The sequence below is a fragment of the Peromyscus eremicus genome, chromosome 7, assembly GCF_949786415.1.
Source record: "Peromyscus eremicus chromosome 7, PerEre_H2_v1, whole genome shotgun sequence".
In the NCBI taxonomy this organism is placed as follows: Eukaryota; Metazoa; Chordata; class Mammalia; order Rodentia; family Cricetidae; genus Peromyscus; species Peromyscus eremicus.
Genome location: NC_081422.1, coordinates 67,933,986 through 67,961,045, shown reverse-complemented (window position 1 = coordinate 67,961,045; position 27,060 = coordinate 67,933,986). Strand labels below are relative to the sequence as shown.

General features: G+C 41.0%; 1 protein-coding gene across 2 annotated transcripts in view; it reads left to right on the top strand.

Annotated features, from left to right (window-relative positions):
* Nucleotides 1–27,060, top strand: part of Unc13c (unc-13 homolog C) — a 412,574-nt gene that overhangs the window by 358,518 nt on the left and 26,996 nt on the right. For both annotated transcript variants that reach the window (XM_059268241.1, XM_059268239.1), the window contains 2 exons: nucleotides 3,351–3,431; nucleotides 13,077–13,224. In XM_059268241.1, coding sequence (XP_059124224.1) covers nucleotides 3,351–3,431; nucleotides 13,077–13,224 — 229 coding nt within the window. The remainder of the gene's footprint in view (nucleotides 1–3,350; nucleotides 3,432–13,076; nucleotides 13,225–27,060) is intronic.

Below are 27,060 nucleotides of genomic sequence, written 5' to 3'. Positions count from 1 at the left end.
AAGAAAGAGGACATATTTGCTTTACTACATTGAACATGCTTTGACTAAAGGCAAAATATAATACTACATAGAGCCCAGCAAAACCTGTAAAAGTCTTGAAGTCAAGAAACACAATAAAGGAAAATGAAATTCATCAAAAAGGACCTTAAACTCTCAAATATGTTCACCTCTCCATTACAAGTGAGAATCTATTTACAAAATAATCTTGCCCTTAATTATCACTTGGGATTCACAAGCTTTTGAATATCTGTAGGATACAAACTTCTCTGGTTAAAACACATGTTGCCTCTATTCTGTTCCAACCTTCTAGAATATGGTTCAAGATGAGCTCCAAAAATGGAAAGTGGGTTTAATTTTTTTCTAAACTATGTCCCATAAGCTAAACACTTAGCTTCCCAGTTTATAAATGTACTATTTTTAAAACTCAGAAAAATTTAATACTTGATCCTTAGAACTGTGGTATACATCATGCCACCTCCCACATTGCCTCCAGCTGGTAGCTCAGAGATAAGCCTCATGGGTATTGTTTTGTATCACAACACCAAGAAAAGATAATCAGCTTGCATAATTATTTACTGGTATAAAACACATGCTTCTAATTTCAGTATCCTAATGTTATCATCTACATTACATCTTAAAAACACATAACCATAACCTAAAATTGCTTCCCACAAGTGCTCAGTGCTATGAATGGTTAAGACAGAATATGTAAAGTAGATGCCAATGCTAAGCTGTTATTTAGAATATTGGTTCTTTCTTTATCATTTTTATTTAGCATACTGGGATTTCTGGACACTACCTTGAATTTAGATTAATAGGGGTCTAAAGTTTCTCATATAAAACCATGAAGATGAGACAGTTTAAATCTCATTACAAAAGAAATTCCCCTAACCATGTGTCCAGCTTCTATGTATTTTGAACACACTCTATCACCCAAGTTTCTGTTTTCCAAGTAGAGTGTTATATTGGCTCTGTTTGCTTCAAGTGATAGAAAGGCCATGTAGTATAAACAGAGAGTGAAGTTATGTAAGATCTGATGGACCAAGCTGACTCTGGTTCCCATGACTGCTTGATCAGGGATTCTAACCATGTCCCATGACCTTGTAACTCTTCATCTCTCAGCTCTACACTTCCCTGATTGATGGGTCACCTAAGCAAACCTTAATAATTAATAATTAGATAGCTATCTTTGCTCTAACATCCTTTGAACTTCAAATCTCGTAAAAATGAAACAAAATCAACAACACTAAAAAAAATTTTAAAAAATTAAAAAAAAAAAAAACACCTTCCCAACTCTGTGTCAGGAATCCCAATAAAGTCTACTGATATATGAATTCACCACTGGTTCTGAGGAAATGTCTTCCCTAGTTGTTTTGGCCTGAGAAATGGTATGGGTAAGTTAACTTAACTCATATACCAGACCCTAAGCTGGAAATCAGTGGACCTGTGAGCCTTCTGGATGGGAAGATAGGGTGCATAGAATAGATAACAAACCCTTTGTAGGCCCCCAATCATTTGCATTTTGGTGAATACTCTTAATTAATTACCAAAGAAGAACTATGGATAAGGATTATTACATCAACATTGAGGTAACATGAAGAACTATAGCAATGAGTGGAAACTCGGTCCCATGTCTTACTGCTCTGTTACTGGCCTTTCTATAACTCCTCTACAGTCTTATGCAAAACAACAAAACTCCAGCTAACAAGAAGAACTTCACACATAACAAAGCTAATCACTCCAATGTTTACTAGGGTATCATTTCCTTCAAAAAAAAGAATTTAAGCAACTTATTTTTTAAGATGTTAGTTTGAAAGTAAATCCAGCTGGAATGATACTAGTAGAAAAAAACATACTGATGGATAATTTCATAATTTCATTGAGAAATAGATGTAGATGGGTAACTATTTCATTTAAAAGAACCCAAAGTCAAGAAAATGGAGCCAGGAAATAATTGTTTTCCTATATTTACTGATTTTCTGTATTAGTTCCCAGTTCAATTTTTCTTGATTTCTTTTCTAATCTATGTGATTTAAAATTAAACTACTAGGTATTTATTGAATAACTGACATATGCTTTTGTTACTTCATACTCTCAGACTTTCATGTGTATGTTATGTTAGGTTGGCATTGCTACTTAATAGGATCAGAGTTATTTGACATAACAATAAAAACAAATGTCTCCCAATCTTTTTAAACTATTGATACAATGTCAAACACTTAATAAGGTATACCTGAAATTGTAGGTTAATCACAAACCTCTTACTTGGGCAGCCAGAGACACCTTTATTTAAATGAGCTATTGCTGGCAATAATTACAGCTTTGTAGAAACAACATATTTTATTTGTTAGTATCTAACATATTATTATTAACATATTGGCATCTAACATATTATTATTAACATATTGGTAAACACATGTATTGATAAGTATGCTGAGCAGTGCTAAATAGAATGCCACAGTCCTAGAAGATAGTATCAATGCATAGCAGCAGGACTCTTTAAATTTTTCTCTTAGAAATTTTTGGAATTATTATTTTCTCTAACTTCCTACCATCATTTTTACAAATAATCTTTGAATAATGTCTTGAGACATATCACAGCAAACAATTAGGAAAATCTAGTTAGAATCTTAAAATCAGCCTAAAGTATTAAAATGGCTATAAAATATTAAAATGGCTCTACTGCCCAATTTGATTTATTCTTTGAGGCTCTTCCCAGTAAGGGACAAATATCGGGAGGATGGGGAAAGAGAATTAACTGGATGTTATACTTAGAGCACACTGTATCTGTGATGACTGGGAAGCTGAACTTGGCTTCCTTAATCCCCTCGCTGTCCTGAATTCTTTAAAGGGACAGAAATCAAAACAAGGAATTAATGTGAAAAGCCTTTGGGACACAGTTTTCAGGTTACTTTATCTCTTTATTTAACATCAATTTAGAATGTAAATAATGGTACACCTCTGCCAGAGTTCCATTTTTAATCGGGCAGCTTAGCTTTCCTTTGACAAATGGATATTTATCAAAAATGTGACAAAATGGCCAAGCTTTATTTTTTTATTTTTGTATGTATGACTGTTTTCCCTTCGTGTATATAAGAGCACCGTGTGCATACAATGCCTTTAGAGGTACAAGATCCCCTGGAACTGGAATTAGATGGTTGTGAGCTGCCATGTAGGTGCCAGGAACAGAACCCAGGTCCTCTGCAAGTGCATTAGATACTGAGCCACCTCTCAAGCCCCTGAAGAAGCTATTTTAAATGTTTGTATGTGGGAACTGTACAGGTTTTGTTTGAAGGTGGCTGGATAAATACATCTGTCACCTTCTGAGCAGTTTTCCACCTGTCTTCCAGGAGCACATGATTCGAGAAGATGCCAAGGGGCTGACACCAAGACAATGTGCGATAATGGAAGTGGTCTTGGCCACCATCAAGGTAGGATATAGTATCCCTGGATAGTCACTGAGGGCACCTCTATCTCTCCACAGTAAGATCCCTACTGTGCAACTGTCCCAGGTGTGATCAGGAGATAGCCAACTGGATGAATTCCAGGCATGGCTAACTCCAGTTCATTCATCTCCCTTCCTTCATCCATAACACACTTTTATTTTATATTTCTTGCTCTGTGTCTCTCTAGAAAATGTGAATGAAACTTATATCATCACATATGTTCTCAGAGAAAAATATGTATCCCCACCCCCGCCAATGCAGTTAAACAGATGGTCCAAGAGAATTTTAGGTTAGCATACTTTGTACTTAGGATTTCTGTGGTTGTAGAAATCATTTTTAAAACACCAAACTTCTACTCTCTTTTTGTAATACAATAAATTTTCATTTTGTATTCCACTGAAAACCCAGAAGTCTTGTACTCCGAGCATTATTCCCACACAGCAAACAACTGACAAGAAGTATTGTAGCGAGGGTTAAATGTATATGGGTCTCAATGTGTTTTCTTTCCAAATAACTTGTGTGTGTGTGAATGTGTTGTGCTATGTGTGTGTGGGGGGGTCTGGGTATGTAGGTATGTGTTGTGTATGTGTGTTATATGTAAAAGAGAGTCTGGGGGGGTATGAAAGACTTCACATGTGTGGTTTGGGTGTACGTGTGTATGTGAAAAAATGAGTGTGGTGTGTGTGTGTGTGTGTGTTGTATTTATTAAAGGGTTAGAAAAGTAAATTTACTTCCTAAACTATGTCTGCTGATTCTACTCCTCATTGAAAAAAAGCATTGATCATATAGCATATCTGGTATAGTGAAGAGCTACCGGCTACTTTGATCACCCCAGCTCACTGTCCTGGTGATCACCTCCACTTCACCTGGTGTTATAACATGACATGGAAGGGTGACAACAAAAAAATCCAGAAAAAAAAATTCAAAACTAATTTTTTCTGCAAGTTTTCAAAAATTTGAATAAGAATTGGCTGATGGGTGGAGTCATGGGAGTACTCTTGGCTATATATAAGAAATTAGTACTAGAAAGAAGTAAACACGCTAGAATGTATTCTGAAAAGAAAAGAAAATTGTAGGATCAGCCCCTCCTGGATTTTGCTAGAAATCGTACTTTTGGGTGAGAAAAATGGAGTGTGTCTTGTAGAAATAGTGAGTGTCGATCAATGTATTGATCAATCTGACTCCTGCCTCTAATTTCATCATCTTCTAATTACTCTGGCTGGGACCACATGCCCACCACCTGTAGACTGAATTCTCCCCCAAACTGTAAGACAACCTCAATCCTCAGATGAATCCCTTCTATCTACATCTCAATGCTTCAAATATCATAGCATCTGTGATCAGTGTAAATCTTGAATTCAGTCTTAGCCACATGGTACTTGTGGGTTCTTTGGGAACAAAAATCCTACCTGTTGCCCATGACCCTGTTAGCTATTTCCAAGTCATCATCGCTCTCCAGAACTGGAGTCTGACTCTGGTCCTCTAGAGCCTGTGGCCCCCACTTCCCCTCATCCCTAATTTCTATGATGCCAATTCTTTCTCTAGGAATCACCCTGTTAGGACCACTGTGCCTGCTAGGAGATTCTCCTGACCCAGTAACCTACCTATCTGCCTCAGTTTTTACCTGAATTCCATCATCATTTTTCCCAAGCTGTAACTCCAAGGATTAATGCTTCCATGGTTGTCTGGAGCCCAGTCAGAGAACTCTACAATACAACTGAGCCTCAGAAGAAAGGTGTTCTTAAACAAAGCAGCAGGTGCCACTGGGCTGACTCAGAAAGGCTGTCACAGGGATGACCCTTCATCCTTCCTTAGGTCAATTAAGTCCAATAGGCTGAGGATGGGGAAAAAATGTTGAAGATAGTACTGTGGAGTTTGTAGAAGACAGACCCAACTGGTGTTGGCATTTGCCAAGTCTTTTTCATGTGTGTGCTTTGCCTCATCTGATTCTCATAAATGCCCTGCATGTAGACTGAACAAATTTCTATTCCCTTTTTCCCCTGTCCTAGGTAACACCATTATTTGTATTCAAGATCCAACAAGATAGCTAAGGATGGGTTTTGAATGACATTGCACACCTCTGAAATTCCATCCATTACTCTTCTGTGTTATCCAATTTCAGTAATAACTCCTCAGCATCTTCTTTTTATCATTGCACAGTTTTCAGACTTTACATAGTCCGTGCATTATTTAGAATTCAGCTGCTTATGGGAAGAATAAAATAACCTACCTTGTCTGCAGCATTGCAATTCAAAAGTCACTACCTGAGAACTCACTGTACATAGAAAGGATGGTGAATATGAAGAAGTAAGTGGAGGCCAAGGGTCTTTGAATTAGGAACAAACATATCAATAATCAAGAAACAGAAGTGCTTGGCCAAAGTCCAGGGGGACGCAGAAAGGATGGTGAATGAGTTCTCTCTAGATGTCTATGATAATGCTCTCACAGGAGGGATGCTGGAGGATTTAGGAACTGAGGAGAGAGCAAACTGAGAGGAGTAATATCTCAGGTCTGAGAGAAAAGGTGTGAGTGGTGATGGAGGGTGTGTCGCCAGCCTGAAACCCTTGGGCAGTCTGCATGAAGGAGAGACCACAGTTGGCCAAGTGTCACAAAGCAAAAAAAGGGACACTAGATTGAGACTAGGATGCCCAGGTTTAAACACTAAAGTCAAGAATCTCCACTTCAATTTGTCGGGAAAAGGGAACTCTAAAAAACAGTGAGATCAGCAGTTCTGATCTGATGCATGTAAGAGGAATCAAGATGTGTAGAAAATATCCTTAGAGTATCAAGCAGTGTCTTTCAAAGACCGCTACGGATTAAAGGGAGGCAGAGCTCATGTCTAAGTCTGCATAGTGAGTTGTCTGTGTGAGTTTGCCAAATGTATGTTCCAGTTTAAAGTCAAAACTGTGATGAGGAGGATTTGCAACCAAAATAGTACATGGAACTAAAATGGGAACTCTCCTTGCAGACTTGTTTAAACACACACACACACACACACACACACACACACACACACACACACTTGCATGTTCCAGTACATCAGGAAAAACAGACTGTGAGTGATCAACAGTGAAGAGTCAGAAGGGGTCACAGGATTTTTATCAGGATTATGAAAATGGTTTGCTAAGCATTCAGACAATATTTTTCCTGATTTTACATTTAGCATTTATGATTTTCTTCCCACAAAACACAGCCAGGCCTGGAGTGCTTTGCTTTCTTCAGTTTCTGAAAATGAGGGTGGGATAGGGGATCTCCAGCTATGTTTAAGATAAAGCATGTGGTGTTTCCACACCACTCTTCCCAACTTCTGGTCAGATGGGATAGAGACGCCTGCCTGGCGTTAGTGAAGCCACAGTTTTAAGTATTCTGAGATGAAAGACTTTGTTGGAGGATGACTGTGGAGGTGAATACAAATAAAATTCTTGGAGTCATGAAGGAAACTCGGTCACTGGCAAGTAGCCTATCAGGATAGCGGGTGACTCACATGTAACGGTCCCACCCACCCACTGCTGCCTGGAGGTTCAGGAAGAGACTAGGCCAGTGCTCACTAAAGGGCTCACGGCACATACTCTTCATAAATGTTAACTCATATCTCCTGAGGAGTGGCTCCTGGTGAAAGTTCACTTTTGTAATCGTGAAAGCCAGGGTCCCACACGTTCTCCAGTGTTCCCATCCTTCCCTGTTGGTGCCTTCCATCTTCCCAGTGAAGCTCCTCTCAAGTCTGATTCTTTTCCCAGGCAGTGGTTCAGGGTCTAGGGTCCAGGCCACTGGCCATCTGATTTCCTAGTCATCACAGCACATTCTCCCTGTAAGAGCACAAACCAGTGGGGTTCGTTAACTCCCCCCTAGAAATGCCCCTTTGGGAAGCACTGCTGTTCCTTCCCTGAGGGAATGTCAAAGATGAGAGAGATTTATTGAAAACCAAATGTGGGTGGGTGTAAGAGGTGGGGCAGGTGGTTCAATTACCAATTGAAGAGCAAGGCAAAAAGTGGTGAGGGGACCTGAGGAAATGGCTCTGTGGTTAGGAGCACCTCTCTCTTCAAGAGGCTCTGAGTTTGGATCCCAACAACCACATTGGTTGCTTATAAACATCTATAACTCCATTTTGAAGGGTTCCAGTGCCCCCTTCATGTATACATAGACAAACACACTCACTTATAAGTAAAATAAAATCTTCTTTGAAAGAGAAAGCTAGCAGTCAAGATTTATAAGAAAGAATCTCAACCAGGAGAGGTCAGAAGTTTTGGGAGAGTATCCGCGATCTGGAAGGCTGTATGGGAGCTCAGAGGGTTGACTGGTCGTTTTATGTCGGGGAAACTCGCAACATAAACATACAGGAAGAAAGGAATTTCCATAGGAAGGCATAAGGCAGGAGTCTGGGGTCCAGAGTAGATCACTTAGAGGCCTGGACTGGACTTTACTGGGAGCTGGCATATCGAAGCAGTGGGATTGTTTGACATTAAATGTCTGGGTCGAAAGTCAAGTCATTTTGTGTTCTTGGTATATTTATAAAAGAGGACTCACTGATGACCTGAAAATATGACTTCCTGAAAGTATCATTTCAGCATAGCATACTATAGAAATGTACAAAATAGATTGTGTAGTTCAAGATCAAGTCAGCGATCGGTTGCAGCTAGTCATAGATTAGGGCCATCGTGAAGAGGGTTGTACAGGGGCAAAATAGGAAAGACCAGTGTGAGTGACATGATAGAGGGAGAGGCACTTCGACTTGCAATGAGCCTGGAGACGAGAGGGAGAAGTATCCTAGGCTAACCCAGAGGTTTGTGAATAGAGGTCTAGCCATGATCTTTCTGCCATTTCATTTAGTAAATATAGACTTATCATTCCAGAGTATCACGACTTTGCTGCCACCATTGCCGTCCATCTGATAACCTTTGTCTCAACTTTAAGGACACACTTGACAGGTGTGCTTTCGTCCTGTGTCATCAAAAGTACATGGCAGAGCATCAGCCAGCACAGGGCGAGGCACAGGAAGCGTGGAACCTAGCTGGCATCCATAGGTCTTGTAAACAGCCAACTTTCCCACAGTGCCTCAACAGAGAATTCGAATTTTTGTTGCTGTTGTTTAATGAGAAAGAAATAACTTGCCTTGACTTCTTTTAATCATCTTTCCCAATTTGTTCCAGTGCAAATAGAGGATATTAAGAGGCCAAGTTGTGGGGAGGGAGGGGTCTTTGGTGATGTGGCTGGTCAGACAGGAGGAGACAACCGACCCTCTGTCTTTTGTTTGTAGTCAACAGAAGAGAATCGACTTCCACATGCATGGGGGAAACCTCCAGAAAGCTTCAAAACCTCGTATTTTCGCATTTTCCTCCAGCATGTAAATTCCCTGTAGCGTGCAATTTCCTTCTGGCAGGGAATTCACTATAATGAAAGGAGAACTGAACTGTGCTGAGCTGTGGACTCTGGCATTTGTCTAAGACTTAAGGCTTTCACTCTCTCACGGATGTTCTTCGAGCCTCAGCCAAACGCACACCCCAGTCTCTCGTTCCTTCCGGGCTGGCAAAGGGTCCAGACTGTGCGAAACCTCTTGAGTGTCAAGGTCCACGATATAACCGTGGCCCCTTCCTCTTGATTTCTTTCCCCTGGTGCTGCCACCCAGCTCCATCCAGGAGTGAAAGGCTTGTGTAAGAGTGTGTCTCAGGAGTCTGTACTCCCAGAAGCACAGAAAGCATTTCCTTCGCTGGCTCTGAAGCCGGTGGCTAAGTTGTTTGTCTTTCTGGCTGTTTCTATTCCCTGCACCTCATGGCTTGTGTTCTCCCTGACAGCATCACCATCTTTCCAAGACTCCAGTCTGGCAGCATCCCCTACTACAAAGTGCTCCCTGAAAACAAAGCCATCATTTTTGCCCCAATCAGCCTGCTCTCTAAATGCCCTGCCTGCCTGGCCCTTAATAGAATTCCTAACAAGACTCTGGCCAAAGGGAAGAAGTCAGTTGAGCATCACTGAAAACCCCAGGGAGACCCTGGCTATCCTTAGGAACAAGCCTAGAGCTTATTTCTATTTTTTTTCTTGATTAGCACTCCCAATCCCTCTAGTTCTACAAAATAATGCCTTATCAGAAAAGCATGTCTTCCCATAGACTTATTATAAAGGGTTCAAGGATAAATACATAGCTGATATCTTCATACTTTAATTCTTATTCCCTTCCTCCATGGACGTTTCTAGGCCTTTAAAAATCTCTCAATCATATCAAGTATGATCATGTTGGTCTTTCCCAGGTTTCCAAAATCCTATTCCTTGGGACATTTGCATCCTCAGAAGTGTTCCCAAAGGTCTGCAACATCGATGGTTTATGGGAACCAGGACTATTAACAGAGAGTTAAATAGATGTCTTTACCAAGTCCCAAGCCCTTGACTATGTCGATAAGCTTTCTGCCTCTCTGAGCCTGTGGTCTCTCTTTGCTTTTCTAGGACTTCCTCTGCCCCAAGGCAATGTGTTTATTCTAAGGAGTATGATTTAGAAATGAGAATAGGGGAAAATGGCAGACATTATTTATAATGTAAGGGGGAAGTATAGTATAAGAACCATCAGGTCTCCCAGTTCTTGTTAGACAATGTGAAACTCCCAGGGCTCCTGGTGGAGATGTAGTATGATTGTCCACTGTCTAGCTCATGGCTGTGGATTATCTAGTGGCTGCTGAAGTTAAAAAAAATAGCACTACTGGGCTGGGGATGTGGCTCAGTTGGTAGAGTGCTTACCTAGCACACAGGAGGTCCTGGGTTCTATCTCCAGCAAAGCATAAACTGAGTGTGGTGTAGCACACTTGTAATCGAAGCACTCTGGAGGTGGAGGCAGGAGGATGAGAAGTTCAAGGTCATCCTCAGCCACATGTTGAGTTCAAGCACATCCTGAACTATGTGAGACTTGGTCTCAAACATAAAAACTATCAGTCCTAAGGAATAGATACATCATTCCTTCAGAATTTCCTCGGAAGCTTTTACTGACCCCCTCCACAGTAGAGTCATTTGCTCTCCTCTGTTGGGTATATTATCAAATAACTTTTTTTTTGAAGCTCCAAGACAATTTTAGAGATGAAGGTAAAGAAAAAGAAGACACAAAGCTTTGCCATTTGAGTTGACTTGGCATAAAGGTCAGCCACAAGGCAGACAGGTAGCCACACAGTGGGGAGGGGAACTTTAGAGAAAGAATAAGAAAAGTCCAAAATACCAGAGAAAGTGTACTTAAGCTCTGGACAGCATCCAAAAGAGAGCTACAGAAGGTAAGAAAAAGGAAAGTTAAGAATTTCTGGATTAGGATTCAGAAAGACAGCTCCAACAAAACCTAATGGCAACTCTCTATCAACTTTATAGAGAGCAGGGATTCTAGGAAAGAAAAATGCTTCTCTCAGTAAAGAGATAATTATTCCTCCTACCTCTTCAGAATAACTTAGAGAAAATTAGCCTTCCTATGGCATGGTTCCATAGACCAGCACAACTTGATTGACTCTTAAGAGGGGAGACAAGCCATTGTATCCACCCAGAAGTAAGGTCTATTATTTTGACCAGAAGGAAAAGGATGTCTCTTAATGGGCCTTCAAGTCTACTCAAACAATTTTTACAGCTATAACATACTGTTGGTGACTTGTTTTACACTCTGGTTATATTTCCTCATTAAATTAATAAACTGTTTCAGAGAAAACATAGTACCCATGTTGTGTTATATTCTTGGAACATAACATAAAGTCTAGTTTATGGTAGAGATTTCGTGAATTTTTCCTAAGAGAGGGAGGGAAAAAAATAGGCAAGAATACAGATTGTACCACTGAGGCTGTCCAGACCTGCTGCCCACGGCCCTTGCTTCACAAGTAATACACTAGGAGCTGTGGTTGACCTCATAAAAGCAGTCACCCATGTGACTACTTAACAGAGTAGTTTCTGGAAGACAACATAATGGTACCGTTATAAAAACATGTCCAAAATGTCTTTTAACTCATTATCTAGTGTACAAACCAGTACAATGTTGCAATTCCTTCCTGGTAAGATCCCAAGAATGAAATGCATAGACGCAGGAGGAAAGCTAAACTAATAAGTCAAAAAGGTTTGGGTACAGAACGATGATTACCTGTATTCAGAGAGAAGTAATTAGTTTGCACTTACATATGTAAAAGTATTCACAGTATTAATCATTTTCTATAATCATATATTTAAGAATAGATCAAAGACAATGTAAAGGGAATATGACCTGATAGGTAGTGCAGACAGAATGTCCAACAAATCTTTTTTTTTTTTTACCCAATTTTCCTGAGACATGGTAAAATATCATTTTATTATCTTTGGTGACCCTTCCTTTTATTATAGTCTTCTAGAACTTGTACACAGATTTGAGCAGACTGGAGCTCATGTGAGAAACACTGACTAGAGAGTGTCTGCCTCTCCAGAGTTCCCTCTTGTTCTTGGCTCCAGCCATCTCTTCAAATGGCCCTCTGTTCCATCGTAGAAACAGACCCCCAGAGGGCTCTTCCCCAAGGTGATATAGAGGCAAAACCAAGCTGAACTTTCATCCCCTGGTATTTCCACTTAATAGTTTTTTATCCTCAAATGTCCTGTCATGTTTTTGGAAGAAACTATCACATAGTTTTCACCCATCAATATTCAAATTAATTTTAGGCTCTAGTCTTCAACAAATACTATACATGTACAAAGTGTTTCAACATTTTATAGGATCATAGTATACAACAGGGGCTAGAAAGATATCCTAGTGGTTAAGAACCCATCCTCAAATATTCTGTTAACATTGGAGAACATTATAGATACTGAAAATGTTGACAGTTACAGATAACAGGGGACCATAGTCACCAAAGAGGGCTTAGGTTCCAAATCTAGCATTGTCAGTACATGAAGGGAGTAGAGGAGAATCATTCATCTCAACTTAATGGAATATGATAAATATCTTGTACCAATAGATAATGTCTATAGTTCTATCACCTACTTCTAGGCATTCCAACTTTTAGAAAGATGCCTGCACATACCACAGCACAATATGAAAAATGCTAACATCCCTCAATGTCAACAGTGATGGTCAATGAGTACATATCTACTTTATTGTGTGTGAAAACTGAGACATTTTGAATTTTCAGGGTGGCAAGAGCATAGAAAAATAAATTAAATGTTGTAAGTTTCCAGGGAGCCCTGTGCTACATCAGGTTGGCCCATACCTGCACAGTAGCATTATTAAAGAATGAATAGGGTAGGGTAGTAGATGCCTGGTCTAGAATTTGAAAGAAGTATCTGTAAAATATGTAACAGGGTCTACCTTCTTTATGAAGTGTTGGCAACTTTCATTATTCTTTGGAAACAGAAATGAATAATCGAGTTGATCATGCTCACTGAAGCAAGGATTCTAACCACTGTACCTTCAAGATTCCATTTATATAACTGGCATTTTGAATGAAAAGAAAACAGCTTAGGCCTCTATAGATCTGTCTTGAACCCAAGTTAGCTGATGATAACTTAGCATCGGACAAATGGTACACTCTTTCTATGTACTTACCTGACAATTTAGCTAATGGAATTGTTTTAAGCTCCACTATTAGAGTAATAAATTCATTCCCCCAGTGTTTCCTTCTAAGTCCTTTGCTCATATAACTTTCCTTTTCTCCTTTTTAGCAATATTTCCATGCTGGAGGAAATGGCCTGAAGAAGAATTTTCTGGAGAAAAGCCCAGACCTTCATTCCCTGAGATATGCTCTTAGCCTCTACACACAAACTACCGATGCTTTGATCAAGAAGTTCATAGAGACACAAAGCTCACAGAGTAAGTAGCTCTTGACCCGAGAGCAGGGTACACTGCTCACCAAATTAAAACTCAACTTCACAGTTACCTGAAATAGCATTCAGACCATGAAGCATGGTTAAAAATAGAGAGTTTGCGTTAGCAGAGAGTACCATAGCTTTCCACATTCTTTACAAATGGAAAGAACAGGAAGTTGATGGCTTACACCAAAGGAGATATTTTCCCAACTGTGATGTTTAGTCTCCATATTCACCCTAGGGTTCTTTGAGAAGAAGGCTCAGGTTCCCCCCAGAGGTGGGTGGCTGATAGCATTTTCCATTCTAGTTTCCTGTCTCCTTCTCCCACCTCCTCCCTCCTTCCCCGAGTGTTTCACGGGAAGCCTTCCCGGCTACCATGTGCAGTGGTAGTGTGTGACTACAAGTAGACTCCTTCCCACTCTTGAATGTTTGGCGTGGGTTCTGTTCACAGGAGAACTCAAACTCAAGGTAATTTGCTTAAAAAGGGAGGACGCCAGATCCCGTTTTTCGAGTCCATATCTAGATTCTGTACTCAACTTCTGCACACTTGCCCCCTTGATGGAAACTGACAACTACATCGTTCTACAGAGATCTGTCCCACTGATGGTGTCTTCCATCTTGTGACACCTTAGCTTGGAAGCAATTAACAAAATTCAACCTTTTTCTTTTCCTTTTTGTAATTTATTTCTCATCATTTTCTCTCCTATATTCTCTGTCTCGGTTAGATAAACTGTAATATTATATTGAAGGAAAAAGTCAGTTACTTTTAATTTAGTAATTTCTTTGGGCTATGTTCAAGTTGGAAGACATGCATCCTTTAAAAGGATGATTTGAATTAACTTTTTCATAAATTGGTTTATCTTGCTCATTTTTCCCTTTGTTCTTTTTTTTCTTGCCCTTCCTCTCCTATTTTACCCTCTTCTTCTTCTCCTCTGTTCTCTATATGGAACACATTTCAAGTATCATTGGTAGCAAAAAAGGAAAAACCAAGAAAAGAGAAATACTGATTTTTTTCTTTATGTATCATTAGAATTTTATGAGCCAGAGTTCAAATGAAATCTACCCTATTAGAACAACATTTTCTTCTCTTTCTACCTCAACCAAATGCTAGAAAATAAATCCTAAATCCAAAACGGATATAGAAGGATTCCTAAGGTCTTATGTGAAATTGAGCTCAGTTGATGAGCATTTACTATCCCACCAGTGAACTGCAATGGCTGGGCACCACCTTACTCTGTATTCATAGGACAAGTATTTACTGAGCATCACTTCCACCCAGTCCATAAAGTGAGCAGTATCCTGCAGGGACTGTGATGTCATGTATCAGTTGATCTAGCACAGTGGTTTTGCATGCAGAGGAGACTGTCCCAGAAAGTAGGCAGTGTCTGGAAAGCTTTGGTTGTCATTCAGAGAACAGGGGCTGTGTTCCCAGCATCTACTAGTCAGAGCTCTTGAATGCTGTAGTCATCTTACTATACATAGAACACACAATAGAACACACAAAAATGACATCAAAGGTAAGTATGTCCCTGTACTCGCAGTTTTCTTGCTGTGATCAAATACCTGACAAGTCACTTAAGGAGGGAAGAACAGTCATTCACAATTTGAAAGTGCATAACCCATGATGATGGGAAGACGGTGCAGCAGGAGCGTGAGGCAGCTAGTCATGCTCCATTCCTGGTTAGGCAGCACAGAGCAGACAGAAAGCAGATCAGGGCTATTAACCCTCAGAGACACCTCCAGTGACTCACTTTTACCATTTAGAACCCACCCTGAGTCCTCCTTTAGTTGACGACGAAGTATTAAAACACATGAGCCTATGGGGCCACAGCATGGATGCTGGAAGGCCTGGTTAGTGGGAAAAGGAGAAAGATAAGTCAGTTGGGTTATGAGGAAACAAAGGAGGTATTTTGAACACAGGATCTGACAAGCAAGCACACATTTGCACTCGAAGTTTTAAAATCCCCACACAATGACCACGTTGACAGTAATTCTTTTAATTTGGCTCTCTAGGCATAATGCAAAGAGCCTTGTGTTAAGGCAAAGAGCCTCTACGGAGTTAAAATGCATAAATACTGCATCAGGTTTGGAGTGGAATTAGTAGAAATCATTTTGATCTTTGTATCAATTTTGATACTTTCTTCATCCAGGAGTTGACTTGGTGGTTTGAGTTGGGTAGTTAATTGGCTTGGGAAAAAAATGTTTTTTCTGTCACTCCTTCTCCTCAGGATGTATGGCTTACAGTTTTAGAAGCTGGTCCAAAATGCATTTTTTTGCATCTTGATTACAATATTCGTCAAGAAGAAAGTGCTTTTCCTAACAGCTATTTCATTAAACCAGGAGCTCTTTGAATATTTCATGGTGCCACAGACAGTAAAAAATGTATAAGTCTTGAACATATTAAGTGGGGTTTATTCAATGGGTAACACAGTCTGGAAGGAGGCATGGGATGATTCATTGCTGAGCTATCCTGAGCCGCATTCTGTTTCCTTATCTGAGATTTTTATTATGGCACGAAGAACGTGGATCACAAAAGCTTCTCCCAGAAAGGGAACATTTTATGTCTAAGTTGCATTTATCTCATAAAGGAAAATAATCTCTTCCAGTTAATGACAATGTGAATTAAAATCTATGAGCGGAAGTGCTTTTATTCAAAGAATCTTTTTTGTCTCTTTTGAGTAAAATCTTTGAGTTTCTGCTTATTAAAATGTCTGAAAACATAGATAATTTCCAACATTTTACCAATTTGTATTCAGCAGAAGTGGAGTCTGGTGTATTTTAATTTGAAACAGAAAGTGGATAGCTTTAGACTCACATCTTGGATTCTATGAGTTGACTGGCATATAATCATTATATTGCACTATGGTTGCATAGAGTCTGGTCATTATAGTTACATCATAGTTATAATCTAGTGTAAATTGTTTTATTTGTGACAATATATGACATCAAATATGGCAAGTTTAAGAGATAAATTAGTTACCTAAGCATATACTTATTATTAGCAGTAAAAGTTGGAAGCCTCTCAAATACAGTCTTCTGGAATCATGTTACCTAGAGGAATCATTAATTATCTTCAGTTGTTTTCCTCAAGATACAACAGATGTGCCCAGGGCAAAAAAAAAAGCCATCACTAGATGTGATTCATTGTGAAATGGATTTTTGGGTTTTGTTGTTTTGTTTCTTACCAGAGATATAGGAAGAACTTAACATTAAAAATACTTTATTCACAGAACAAAAATAACTAGCATTTAAACACAGAAATGAGCTTTGAGTCTTAAGGGCCACAGTGAATCATCATCTGATGGTCAACTCTGGGAGAATGCTGGGAATGTCTTCAGTGTGTGTGGAAGTACCACTAATGTGCACAACCATTTGTACCTTCATGATGGTTTTTAAAGTAGTTTCTTGTCTTTAGCTAATAAGCCCTCTCAGAAATAACCAGAGATCTGACTCTTTCCGATAGATCTATCATGCCCTGTCCCCAGACCACTTAAGTGGCTCAACCTTTCTCTAGAGGCACAAGCAGAGAAGTGAGGAGAATGTGTGAAGCTTGTCTTTTTGAATGTCACAATAGGATGACATTCCCGTCACAAAACCCAAGGGGATGAAGAGCTAAACACAGACAGCTTTAATAGGAAGTATGCTGGGACAGGCTCTCAGCAGGATGACACCTTTCCAAGCGTAGCAATGGCATGCTAGGTAAGGTTAGAGGGAGACTGGGCACATATCTGTTATCACCTAGCAAGCAACTGTTATGTTCCTCCTCAAATCCTGCAGAACTAACGTCACCTCATACCTTCCAGATGAAGATACAAAGTCGCACATGGATTCAGAAATGTGGTCAAGTTCTGAGCTGTGTAGTTCATAGCTGAGGTGATGCCCTTCACCACCACTACTCATGGCTGTGTTAGGGCGCCCCACAACCTTCCACCTCACATTAAATAACTGTCACTACTTTGTCTTCTGCCTAACTCTGCATTTTAAACAACATTTTATTACACCTAAGTTGGGGGAGGGTGCATCTGTCCCCATCATAGGGACAGCCTGGGGGACTTGGTTCTCTTCTTTTACCATGTGGGTCCTGGGGACAACTCAGACTGTTGGCCTTGGTGGCGAGTGCCTTTACCCTCTGAGCCATCTCACCAACACTGGTGCGTATTTTAATACAATTAAAATCTCCTTCTTGCTCAGTAAACAAACTCTAAATTGATAATTTTGCTTGCCTCTCAGTAACTAACTCTTCCAAACTTGTTAACTTTGCCATTTGTTTTCCAGAGTCCTCTATTAAGGTTTCTACATGGTAAACACCATGACCAAAAGCAACTTGTAGAGAAAAGGGTTTGTTTGCCTTATACTTTCACACCATAGCCCATCATTGAAGGAAGGCAGAGCAAGAACTCCAGGCAGGAACCTGGAGGCAAAGACTATGGAGGAACATTGCTTATTGCTTTGGCTCCTCATGGCTTGCTCAGTCTGCTTTCTCCTATATCCCAAGACCACCGGCCCAGCGGTGGAACCACCCATAGTGAGCAGGGCCCTCCCACATCAATCATTAACTTCACCACAGACCAATCTTGTGGAAGCATTCTCAGTTAAGATTACCTCTTCCCAAATCCATCTAGGTTTGTGTCAAGCTGACAAAAGCTAACCGTCCCACTCTCATTCCATCTACTGGGCATGCTCAGGAACCAGGACACTTTTAAATACCGGAAACTTTCACACCATGGGCACCCAAGCTGCATGTAAGGAAAGGCTCCCTGCTGTTAGGAAACCCTTTTGTATGTAGCCTGATTTCCTCCTTCTGGCATTTGTTCTTATGGGAGAGATTGCTTGTTCTTCCCCCTTCCTACCCTACCCTTTTCACCCTATCCTCTCCGCACAGGTATTCTTTTTTTGACATTCCCATGCAGGGCATCATATCATAGTTGCTAGAGAATTCTGTTCATTCATTCTTGAAATCTAAATACTTGGTACAATCTTGGCCAGCTATAATACTTAGCCAGCTATAAATCACCAAATCTTAGGACAAATGAGGGTTCTTTAAGCATAAATATTTTAAATTATGTGATGTAATGGGGTCCTAATATGTGAATTTATGCAGTTATAAGCTACATAGCGGCCCTCCTGTTTGAGTTTATCTGATCACAATCTTCATTGAAGGCTGTTGTACATGGTCTTATGCTAGAAAACTATGGAAGGCTGAGAGAGACAGAGATGGGGGAGGGCAGTGTTTAGAGGGGGAAAAGCTTGGAATTTTATCACTGATACTATTTATTGCTTATCATACAAGAGAGGAGATAGTGAGTGCCACTGGAGAGGTAGACAAAGTTAAATACAATTCGATTATTGATTTTTATCAAACTCGTAAAACCGTGTATTATCCAATCTGTCACATAAAACTCAAAAGCAACTAGGAAAAAATGGTTTGCTACTGGTCTAGTTCAGGCTGTAGTAGGAGATGAACTTGTGCTCTTACTTCAGACCTTTTTGAGAGCTCAATCCACCACTGTGCAAGGTGGTTTCCTTTGCCCCTCTTGGTCCCCTCCCCTCTTCCCGTGAGGCCAGGCTCTGTGTGCTACCCTATGGATGTGCCTGCATGTTTGCCTGTGAGGTTCAGGCTGTGAGCAGCCTCTCAGAAGCTCATGAGGAGGAAGATCAAGTCAGACCTAGAGTCTTCATACTTGTCCAGGTGTAGTCCCGGGGCTGTGGTGCTCTCAGACTTCAGGCCTCTCAGTGTGACCTTCTCCTAAGAACTCCAACCTTCGAGATTCCATAGCCAAGGTTTCCAGAACAGGGCGTCTTTCACTGGCCCCATCCAGACCATGATCACCAACAGTTACCTTCTAAGCCATGCTAAGATGGCTCTTTAATTTGAGTTTTTGTCTCTTTTCAATTAATATGAAGATGGATTTTTATGATTTTGCTATTTTTTAATTGGTGACAATTCTCATTTGAGTCATCAAAGATTAACACCTTGGCAGGTCAGGCTTCAGAGTGACTCTCGTTAGAGGAAGAGACACCAGTGGATTTTGACAACTGAGTTATCCAGGGTAAACCAAGAGCTTCACGCAGGATTGGATTTGCTGTGGGCAGGACATCATGACTCCAGGTCCCATTTTCTCGCAGGCAGCCCCACCCCACCCCCCACTGCCCAGCATTTCATCTGGTGTGGGGATTTGAAATCAGGTTGAAACCTCTGGGAAGCTTCAGCGAACTATTTTAACATCTGAGAAATCCAACAGCATGGAACGAGCAGTATGCTGCAGACACGCGAGGACATTAGCCTTCCTGATACACTGGCTCACCACCACACCCATCCTCCCGCCTCGTCAGAGTGGAGTTCCACTGCTTCTTGAGTCTGTGTTCCATCACAAATACCTGAAAGATTGATTTTTTTATAACACTACTGCCCACATTAATTCTGTTTCTTTGATTTATTTTTCACCCGCCCCCCACCTTCCCGGGTGCAAGGCAGATCTTATCCCCCAGTTGTTTGACTGGCATGGGAACTCCTGACTTCCTGACTTCCAGTTTTCTCAGCCTCTCAAATGGAAGGTTGATCTAAATAAATTATGTAAATGAACCCTGTACTTTTTTCGGAGCAAACAAAAACATCTGGCATTGGGGATGACATCAAATTATTATCACCCTCACTTGCATTTGACTGTAGTTTGTGAGTATCTTCGAGTAGTTTTTTTTTTTTTTTTTTCCCTCAGTCAAACCTCGGAAAAACTCTGTAAAGTCAGACAGAGATCTTTGAATCTTGGTGTCACACTCCACGTTGGTGCCAGGAGCCCTTGTGAAATAGTCACTGCGCCAAAGAGAAATGGATGTCGTTGACAATATGAGCACAACTCTAATGGGAAAGTAGAAAATGCCATATGCAGGCAGATATGTTAGAGACTCTTGCAGAGAATCTAAGTGGGAAATGAGGAGGGCTTCAGTGGTGGTACTAGAGGAGCAAAGATAAAGGAAGATTTGAGATTGGAGTCCTTCAGCAAATGCATGGCAAGCGTTATTAAAATCATAAAGATTATGTATAAATTCATTTACAAAAATTCTAAAATAAATGTCAATTACGTGATAAATTATGATAGATTATTTTCTGCCTCTTTATGATTTTATGCATCTTCAAATTATCCCACAATGTTCAGGCATTTTCTTTGTGAACCATAATTTTCATTTAAGAAAGAAATACAATGAACACACTTTGCTCCGCAAAGTAAATTCTGGCTTAATCGATTGCTTGCCGAGGTATAATTAATTCAAAGTGGTAGGTTTTTGAAGTCTCTGGGGACCCTGGGTTTTCATCTGCAAGCTGACATAAACAGCAGGGTTAAGTTTTCTTGTTTGGTTCAGAGGGTCTCAGAATCGCCCTGTGGATAGGAAACTTGCCGGAGCAAGGGTCTCACACACAATACCTCCACACATGCAGCCACTGACCGAGCAGTTGATAGCTTACAAAATTCATTCAATGGAGAAGAAATTTTCCAGTCACTATATAGTGCTTTGATTAATGTTAAGAAGATCATGGGGCTGGGATGTGGCTTAGCTGGCAGCATGTTTGCATAGCATGCATGAAGCTCCGGCCTCCCTCTGCAGCACTAATAAATCAGACAAGGTGGCCCAAACCTCTAATCCTGCCATTTTGGAGGGGAAGGCAGGAGAATCAGAAGTTCAAGGTCATCTTTGGCTACATACCAAGTTTGAGGTTACCCTGGGATACAAAAGGCCTTGTCAAAAAAATAAAAGGAGAGATGGGGGCAGGGCACAGGGAAAGTGAAGAAACAGGAGGAGGAGGAGGAGGAGGAGGAGGAGGAGGGAGGAAGGAGGAAGGGAGAAGGGGAGGGAAGGGAGAAGGAATCTGAATTGTTTTTAAAGCAACATTGTGTAGTACTTTCCAAGGGTAAAATTCTTAACATCACTGTTATTGCTACTTCTGTTTTAGGTCTGAGTAGAAAAGAACACAGAGGTTATATTCAGAGAAAGGAGATATTGTTACAGGCAGCAGGAGTCAGAAGGCTTCAGGAAAGGGGCATGGGGTCCAGAGAAAAAGCAGGGCCCACAACACACAGCAAGCTGCTAGCCCTCAAAGAGAAGCAGTGGGGAGAGGTGGGGGAGAGAAAGAAGAGAAAGGAGAGAAGAGGGGAAGGGAGGGGAGGGGAGGGAAGGGGAGGAGAGAGAGGGAGACGGAGACGGAGGAGACGGAGGAGAGGAGGAGATGGAGGAGACGGAGACGGAGACGGAGACGGAGACGGACCTTCTCAGAGCTGTCCTGAGCTTCATCTGGCTCAGGGAGCCATGGCAAAGTACTGTAAGCTGGTAGCTGAATCACAGATCTATTTTCTCACAGATCTGGAGATTGGGTACTCTGTGTTGAGAGATGGCTGTCCTCCTGTCGTGCACATAGCCTCATCTCCACTGTGTCTACTTCTAAGTGACTGTGTCCACTGGGCAGATAGGAGATGGGAAGCAGGTGGATCTCTGTGAGTTCAAGGCCAGCCTGGTCTAAACAGTGAGTTCCAGACGCAGAGAGACAGCCAGAGCTTCAGAGTGAGACCCTGTCTCAAGGAAGGGAGGGAGGAAGAAGGGAGGGACAGGGGGGGAAATGGAGGAAGGAAGGAATCTAGAGTAACAGCACATTAGTGCCTTAAAATTTGGGTATTTCATGCTAAATAGTACTTGACTTTGTACTTTATACAGCCAGTGTTGCTTATCCATCCTTGGATGGACAGAGAAGTTGTTTCTGTTTTCTGACTACTGTGAAGAGTTCAGTAATGAGCTTGGGAGTCCTGATATATCCTAGGCATACTGACTTCATTCCCTTTGAATGCATACATACTCAGTAGTTGGATTGCTGGATCATATGGCAGTTCTATTTGTAATTTTTCCAAGCAGTTTCCTAAATGGCTGCTCTACATCGCATCACCACTAACAAGATGCAAGTCTTCCTGTTTCTCCTGGCCAACACTTATTAGCTAGGGCTGGAGGCAGGTCACTTCGACTGTGATTTGCATTTCCCAGGTAGTAATTGTTAGAGAATGTAGATCCCTGCACCTGTTGGCTGTTGGGGATATTTTCCTTTAAGAAATATCTATTTAGATACATTGTTCCCTTTTAATGGGGTCATGTAAGGTTTTGCTGAGGCTATACAGTTCTCTATATGTTCTAGACGTCAACCCCATGTCAGGTACATACATTGCAAACATTTTATCCCAACCCCTAGGCCAGTGGGTTCTCATTTATCTCTAGGCTTGCAATCCTGCTTCATCTGGGCTCTATGATTTGTTTTGTGTTTTTCCATGTACCATGCTTTTTTGTTTACTCTAGTTTTCTAATATATTTGAAGCCAGGTAGTCTGATGACTCTAGTTCTGGAGTTTACTTACACTTGACCATTTGAGAGGAGTATTGTAGCTAGAGTTTTCCTGCCTGGCCCACAGTCAGGACAAATCTCTCTCACCTGCCAGTCCCACAACCGCTCAGACCCAACCAAGTAAGCACAGAGACTTATATGGGTTACAAACTGTATGGCCGTGGCAGGCTTCTTGCTAACTGTTCTTACAGCTTAAATTAATCATTTCCATAAATCTATACCTTGCCACATGGGTCGTGGCTTACCAAGATCTTCACATGCGGCTTGTCATGGTGGCAGCTGGCAGTGTCTCTCTCACTCAGCCTTCCACTTCTCAGCTTTATTCTCCTCCTTGTCCCGCCTACACTTCCTGCCTAGCCAGTGGCCAATCAGTGTTTTATTTATTGACTAATTAGCAACACATTTGCCATACAGAACATCCCACAGCACTTCCCCTTTTTTTTTTTCAAAAGGAAGGTTTTAACCTTAACAAAGTAAAATTACATATAATTAGGGAATTTGGGCGTAGCTTCTCTTACTACTTCCTGCTGGAGGGGGGCGCTGTATCTTATGGGGACACAAAGAAAATTTTAGGATTATGGAATAGTCCATGAGGCTGTATTGTCTGAAGCAGTTGCCTTCAAACCATTCTGGATATTGGATCATCTGGGCCATGGTGTCATTGGAGACCTTTCAGGGGGTCTTGGCTGGTCAAACCTAATGTATCTTAATCTTGAACAAATCCATAGTCTCTGGCTTTCTGTGGAAACAAAAGCAGAGACTCTTTTCCAAAGAAACATATCCTTATATCCAAATTTTGAAGTCAAGGTATCTTTAAAATATACATACTTGTTTAACTTAACATCTTTTATGATCAAATGTTTTTCTGCAGTTAAAAATCCCAAAGACAACACAATCCAGATTCTCTGTGTAATATTCATTTTTATGTGGCTTATTTTTTATATTAATTTTACTGTCTCTTTAAAGACTTTATTTTTTAAAACTATGTATTTGTTTATATAACTGTATATATCACCTTTTTTATCTCTTTCAAGACTACGTATATTTTACACACATTGTAAACTATTACATCTGAATCTGTCTTATTGTGAATCTATTGCTTTTAACTGCAGCAGCCGTGGCTGCTGGCTCCACCCACCTCAGCTTCCCAACATGGCGGTGGTAGTTTACCACCAGCTCTGGGAGCTATCATGGGTCTATGCTTTTATCCAAGCAGCGTGTAGCCCAGAAACCTCTTTGTTTTGTTTTGTACTAGCAAAGTCTAAATCCACCATGCAGCTTAATGTGCCACTTACAGAGGCTTCATTCCCGCCATACTGCAGATCGAGCGCACACACTAGGAACCCACAAGTAGCTCAAACCTGCAGCTGCCGCTCATTTGAGAGAGACAATTAGGAAGCTGTTTTTAGCTCTGTTTTAGAATCTTTTTTTCTCACTTTTTAGGTGGAAACTCTGGCCCCACGTTGGGCGCCATTTGTAGCTAGAGTTTTCCTGCCTGGCCCACAGTCAGGACAAATCTCTCTCACCTGCCAGTCCCACAGCCTCTCAGACCCAACCAAGTAAGCACAGAGACTTATATGGGTTACAAACTGTATGGCCGTGGCAGGCTTCTTGCTAACTGTTCTTACAGCTTAAATTAATTCATTTCCATAAATCTATACCTTGCCACATGGGTCGTGGCTTACCAGGATCGTCACATGCGGCTTGTCATGGTGGCGACTGGCAGTGTCTCTCTCACTCAGCCTTCCACTTCTCAGCTTTATTCTCCTCCTTGTCCCGCCTACATTTCCTGCCTAGCCAATGGCCAATCAGTGTTTTATTTATTGACTAATTAGCAACACATTTACCATACAGAACATCCCACAGCAGAGTATGAGAGGCAGGGGATGCTCATGCCACATTGTACATGTGAGGTCAGAGAACAACCTCAGGTGGATGTGGGCCTTGCTTGACATCGTGTCTTTAACTCACTGCAGCACATGTCACACTAGCCAGCCCAAGAGCCACCGAAGGTTATTCCATCTCACTCCCTCATCTCCCTGTTAGAGCAGTGTGTTTACAGATGTGTGCTAGCGCACATCTGTTCTGTGTGGATTCTGAAGACTCAAACTCAGGTGCTTATGCTTGTGGCAATCCCTGAACTGCAGCCCATGTTCTGGAATTTGACTTTATCCATTTGGTCCAGGGTGCACTCAAAGATCCCTGTTTGGCTTCCTCCTCCACATCTTTCTACTGCTGAGAATCAAGGGCTTAGTCTTTATACTGTCGCTACCTCTAGATCTATCCATTTTTTTTCTTTGTGTATTTGGGTGTTTTAATGTTGGCTGCATGTATAACTGATACCTGCTCCTTCAGAACCATCCCTCTGATAGTTTTACAGTGCCCTTCTTTGTCTCTTGTTTTTAGTCCATTTTGTGTGACATAAACATGGACGCTCCTGTTGGTTTTTGATTTCTATATGTGTAGAATGCTTCTGTCGCTGGCTTGACTTCAAACATGTCCTTGGAGAGTCTCTTGGATGCGGGATGGGCCAGGTCTTAGATTTTTGTCCACTTAGCCACTCTCTGTCTTTTAGTTGGAGGATGTGGCCTATTCACACTTGAGATCATGGCTGAGGGAAGCCTTTTGTCAGCTTGTTGTGTGCGTCCTGGTTGTTTCTAGATCCTTCTTGTTCTTGTTTGCCTTGGTCATTTAGTTCTTCCCTGTTACACAGGCTTGATTCCTCTCTCAAGTATGTATCTGCTGGTGGTTTTTTTCCTTTGGAGTTCATAAGTCCAAGGGATTTACATATTAAATCTTCCATTTATAATGGAGTATTTTCAGACTGTAATTGCAGTCTAGATTTATGTACCCCCTTTTTGTTTCTCTCCTGTTAATTTACATGTTTATTTTATTTTAGTATTTCCAAACTCACTATAAGCTTCTTAATTTAAGTTGGTGTTTACTCTTACAGGGATAATGAGGCTTGCTAAAGCCCAGTTATCTTGGGCTTGTATTCTGTAAGGGGGAGTCATCATGACTTCTGTGTCAGTCACAAGTGATAATCAATAAAACATAGAGATGAGTCAGGGACTCAGCCCAAGCCTGAATGTTCCTGGAGATTTGGGGGCGGGGGACAGGGTGTGGAACAGAGCAGAATTCCCTAACTGCTCAATGATGTAACTGACTCACTCACTCATTCAGCTTCCATTCATTAAATCATCACTTCAAGAAGAATTTTTCACAGTAGAATGACTAGACACTATCCAAATAATTTATTTCCTTACGGCAATTATTTCCTGCTCCTTTAGATTTTATGAAAATACTCACTGGGATTCAAATTTAGATCTCAATTGCAGTTAGTCATTATAGTTTTTTATGTAGACCATGCTGGCCTTGAACTTGAGACCCACCTGCCTGTCTCCCAAGTGCTGAGATTACAGTCATGTGACACTAAACACAGCTATGATGTCCTATTGGTTTTATGTAAGTACTTTAGTGAAATAGAGGGATTTTCCTCCTACTGGACTGATTCAAAAGCCTCTGAAACATCACGTGACCTGAGGTTTCCAGCTGACTCAGAATCTACAGAGGAAGGGAACATGACCTTCTTTCCCCATTCTCAAAAACTACCACCAACTAATTATTGTAAGATGATTTGCTCAAAACAACTACTGTAAAAGACACTGTGGATAAAGTATAGATTATGGAATATTTTAAATATTAGATCATTTTTATACCTTCCACACTGAAATAATAATTTCACAATTAAGTATTTGGAGACTGGCCCTAATGCCTCTGTACATCCCCGTACATCCCCCTTCTCTCTCCTCATCATTTATTTACTCATTTATAAACATATCAGGTAGGCTGGGAGTTCTTCTCCAGAGGTCTTTAAGCAATTGAAACAGGAGGGAGGATGAGTAATGATAGTACAATAAAGTCACCTCCATCTGGCTCCCATCTCTACCCTCTGATACTTACCTATCACTTCTTTTTTTACTGTGTATTTTAAATATAATCCATAATTCCCCCCTTCCCTTTCCTCCCTCTAATGTCTCCCCTGACCATCCCACTCGTTCTCAAATGCATAGCCTCTTTTCCTTGTTATTATTGAATATATGTGAGAATGTATAAGTATGTAAATACAACCTGCTAAGACCACTTAGTGTTGCTTGGTATGTATATGATTTCAGGGCTGACCACTTGGAGTTGGATAACCATTTAGATGTTCAATCCTGGGAACAACTAATTCTCCCTCTCGGCAGTCATTGGTTTTCTGTAGATCTTTGTGTATGGTAGGGCCCCTTGAGATTTTTCCCCTTCCATGATAGCATGTCTATTGCTGTTTTCCTTGCTCAGATCTTGTTTGGGTCACCATATTATTGAGCTATCATGGGTATTGCTTCCCTGTCATTCTAGACAGCACGATCTCACAGGCTTCCAGGTCCTCTGGCTCTCACCATCTTCCTACCGCATCTTCTGT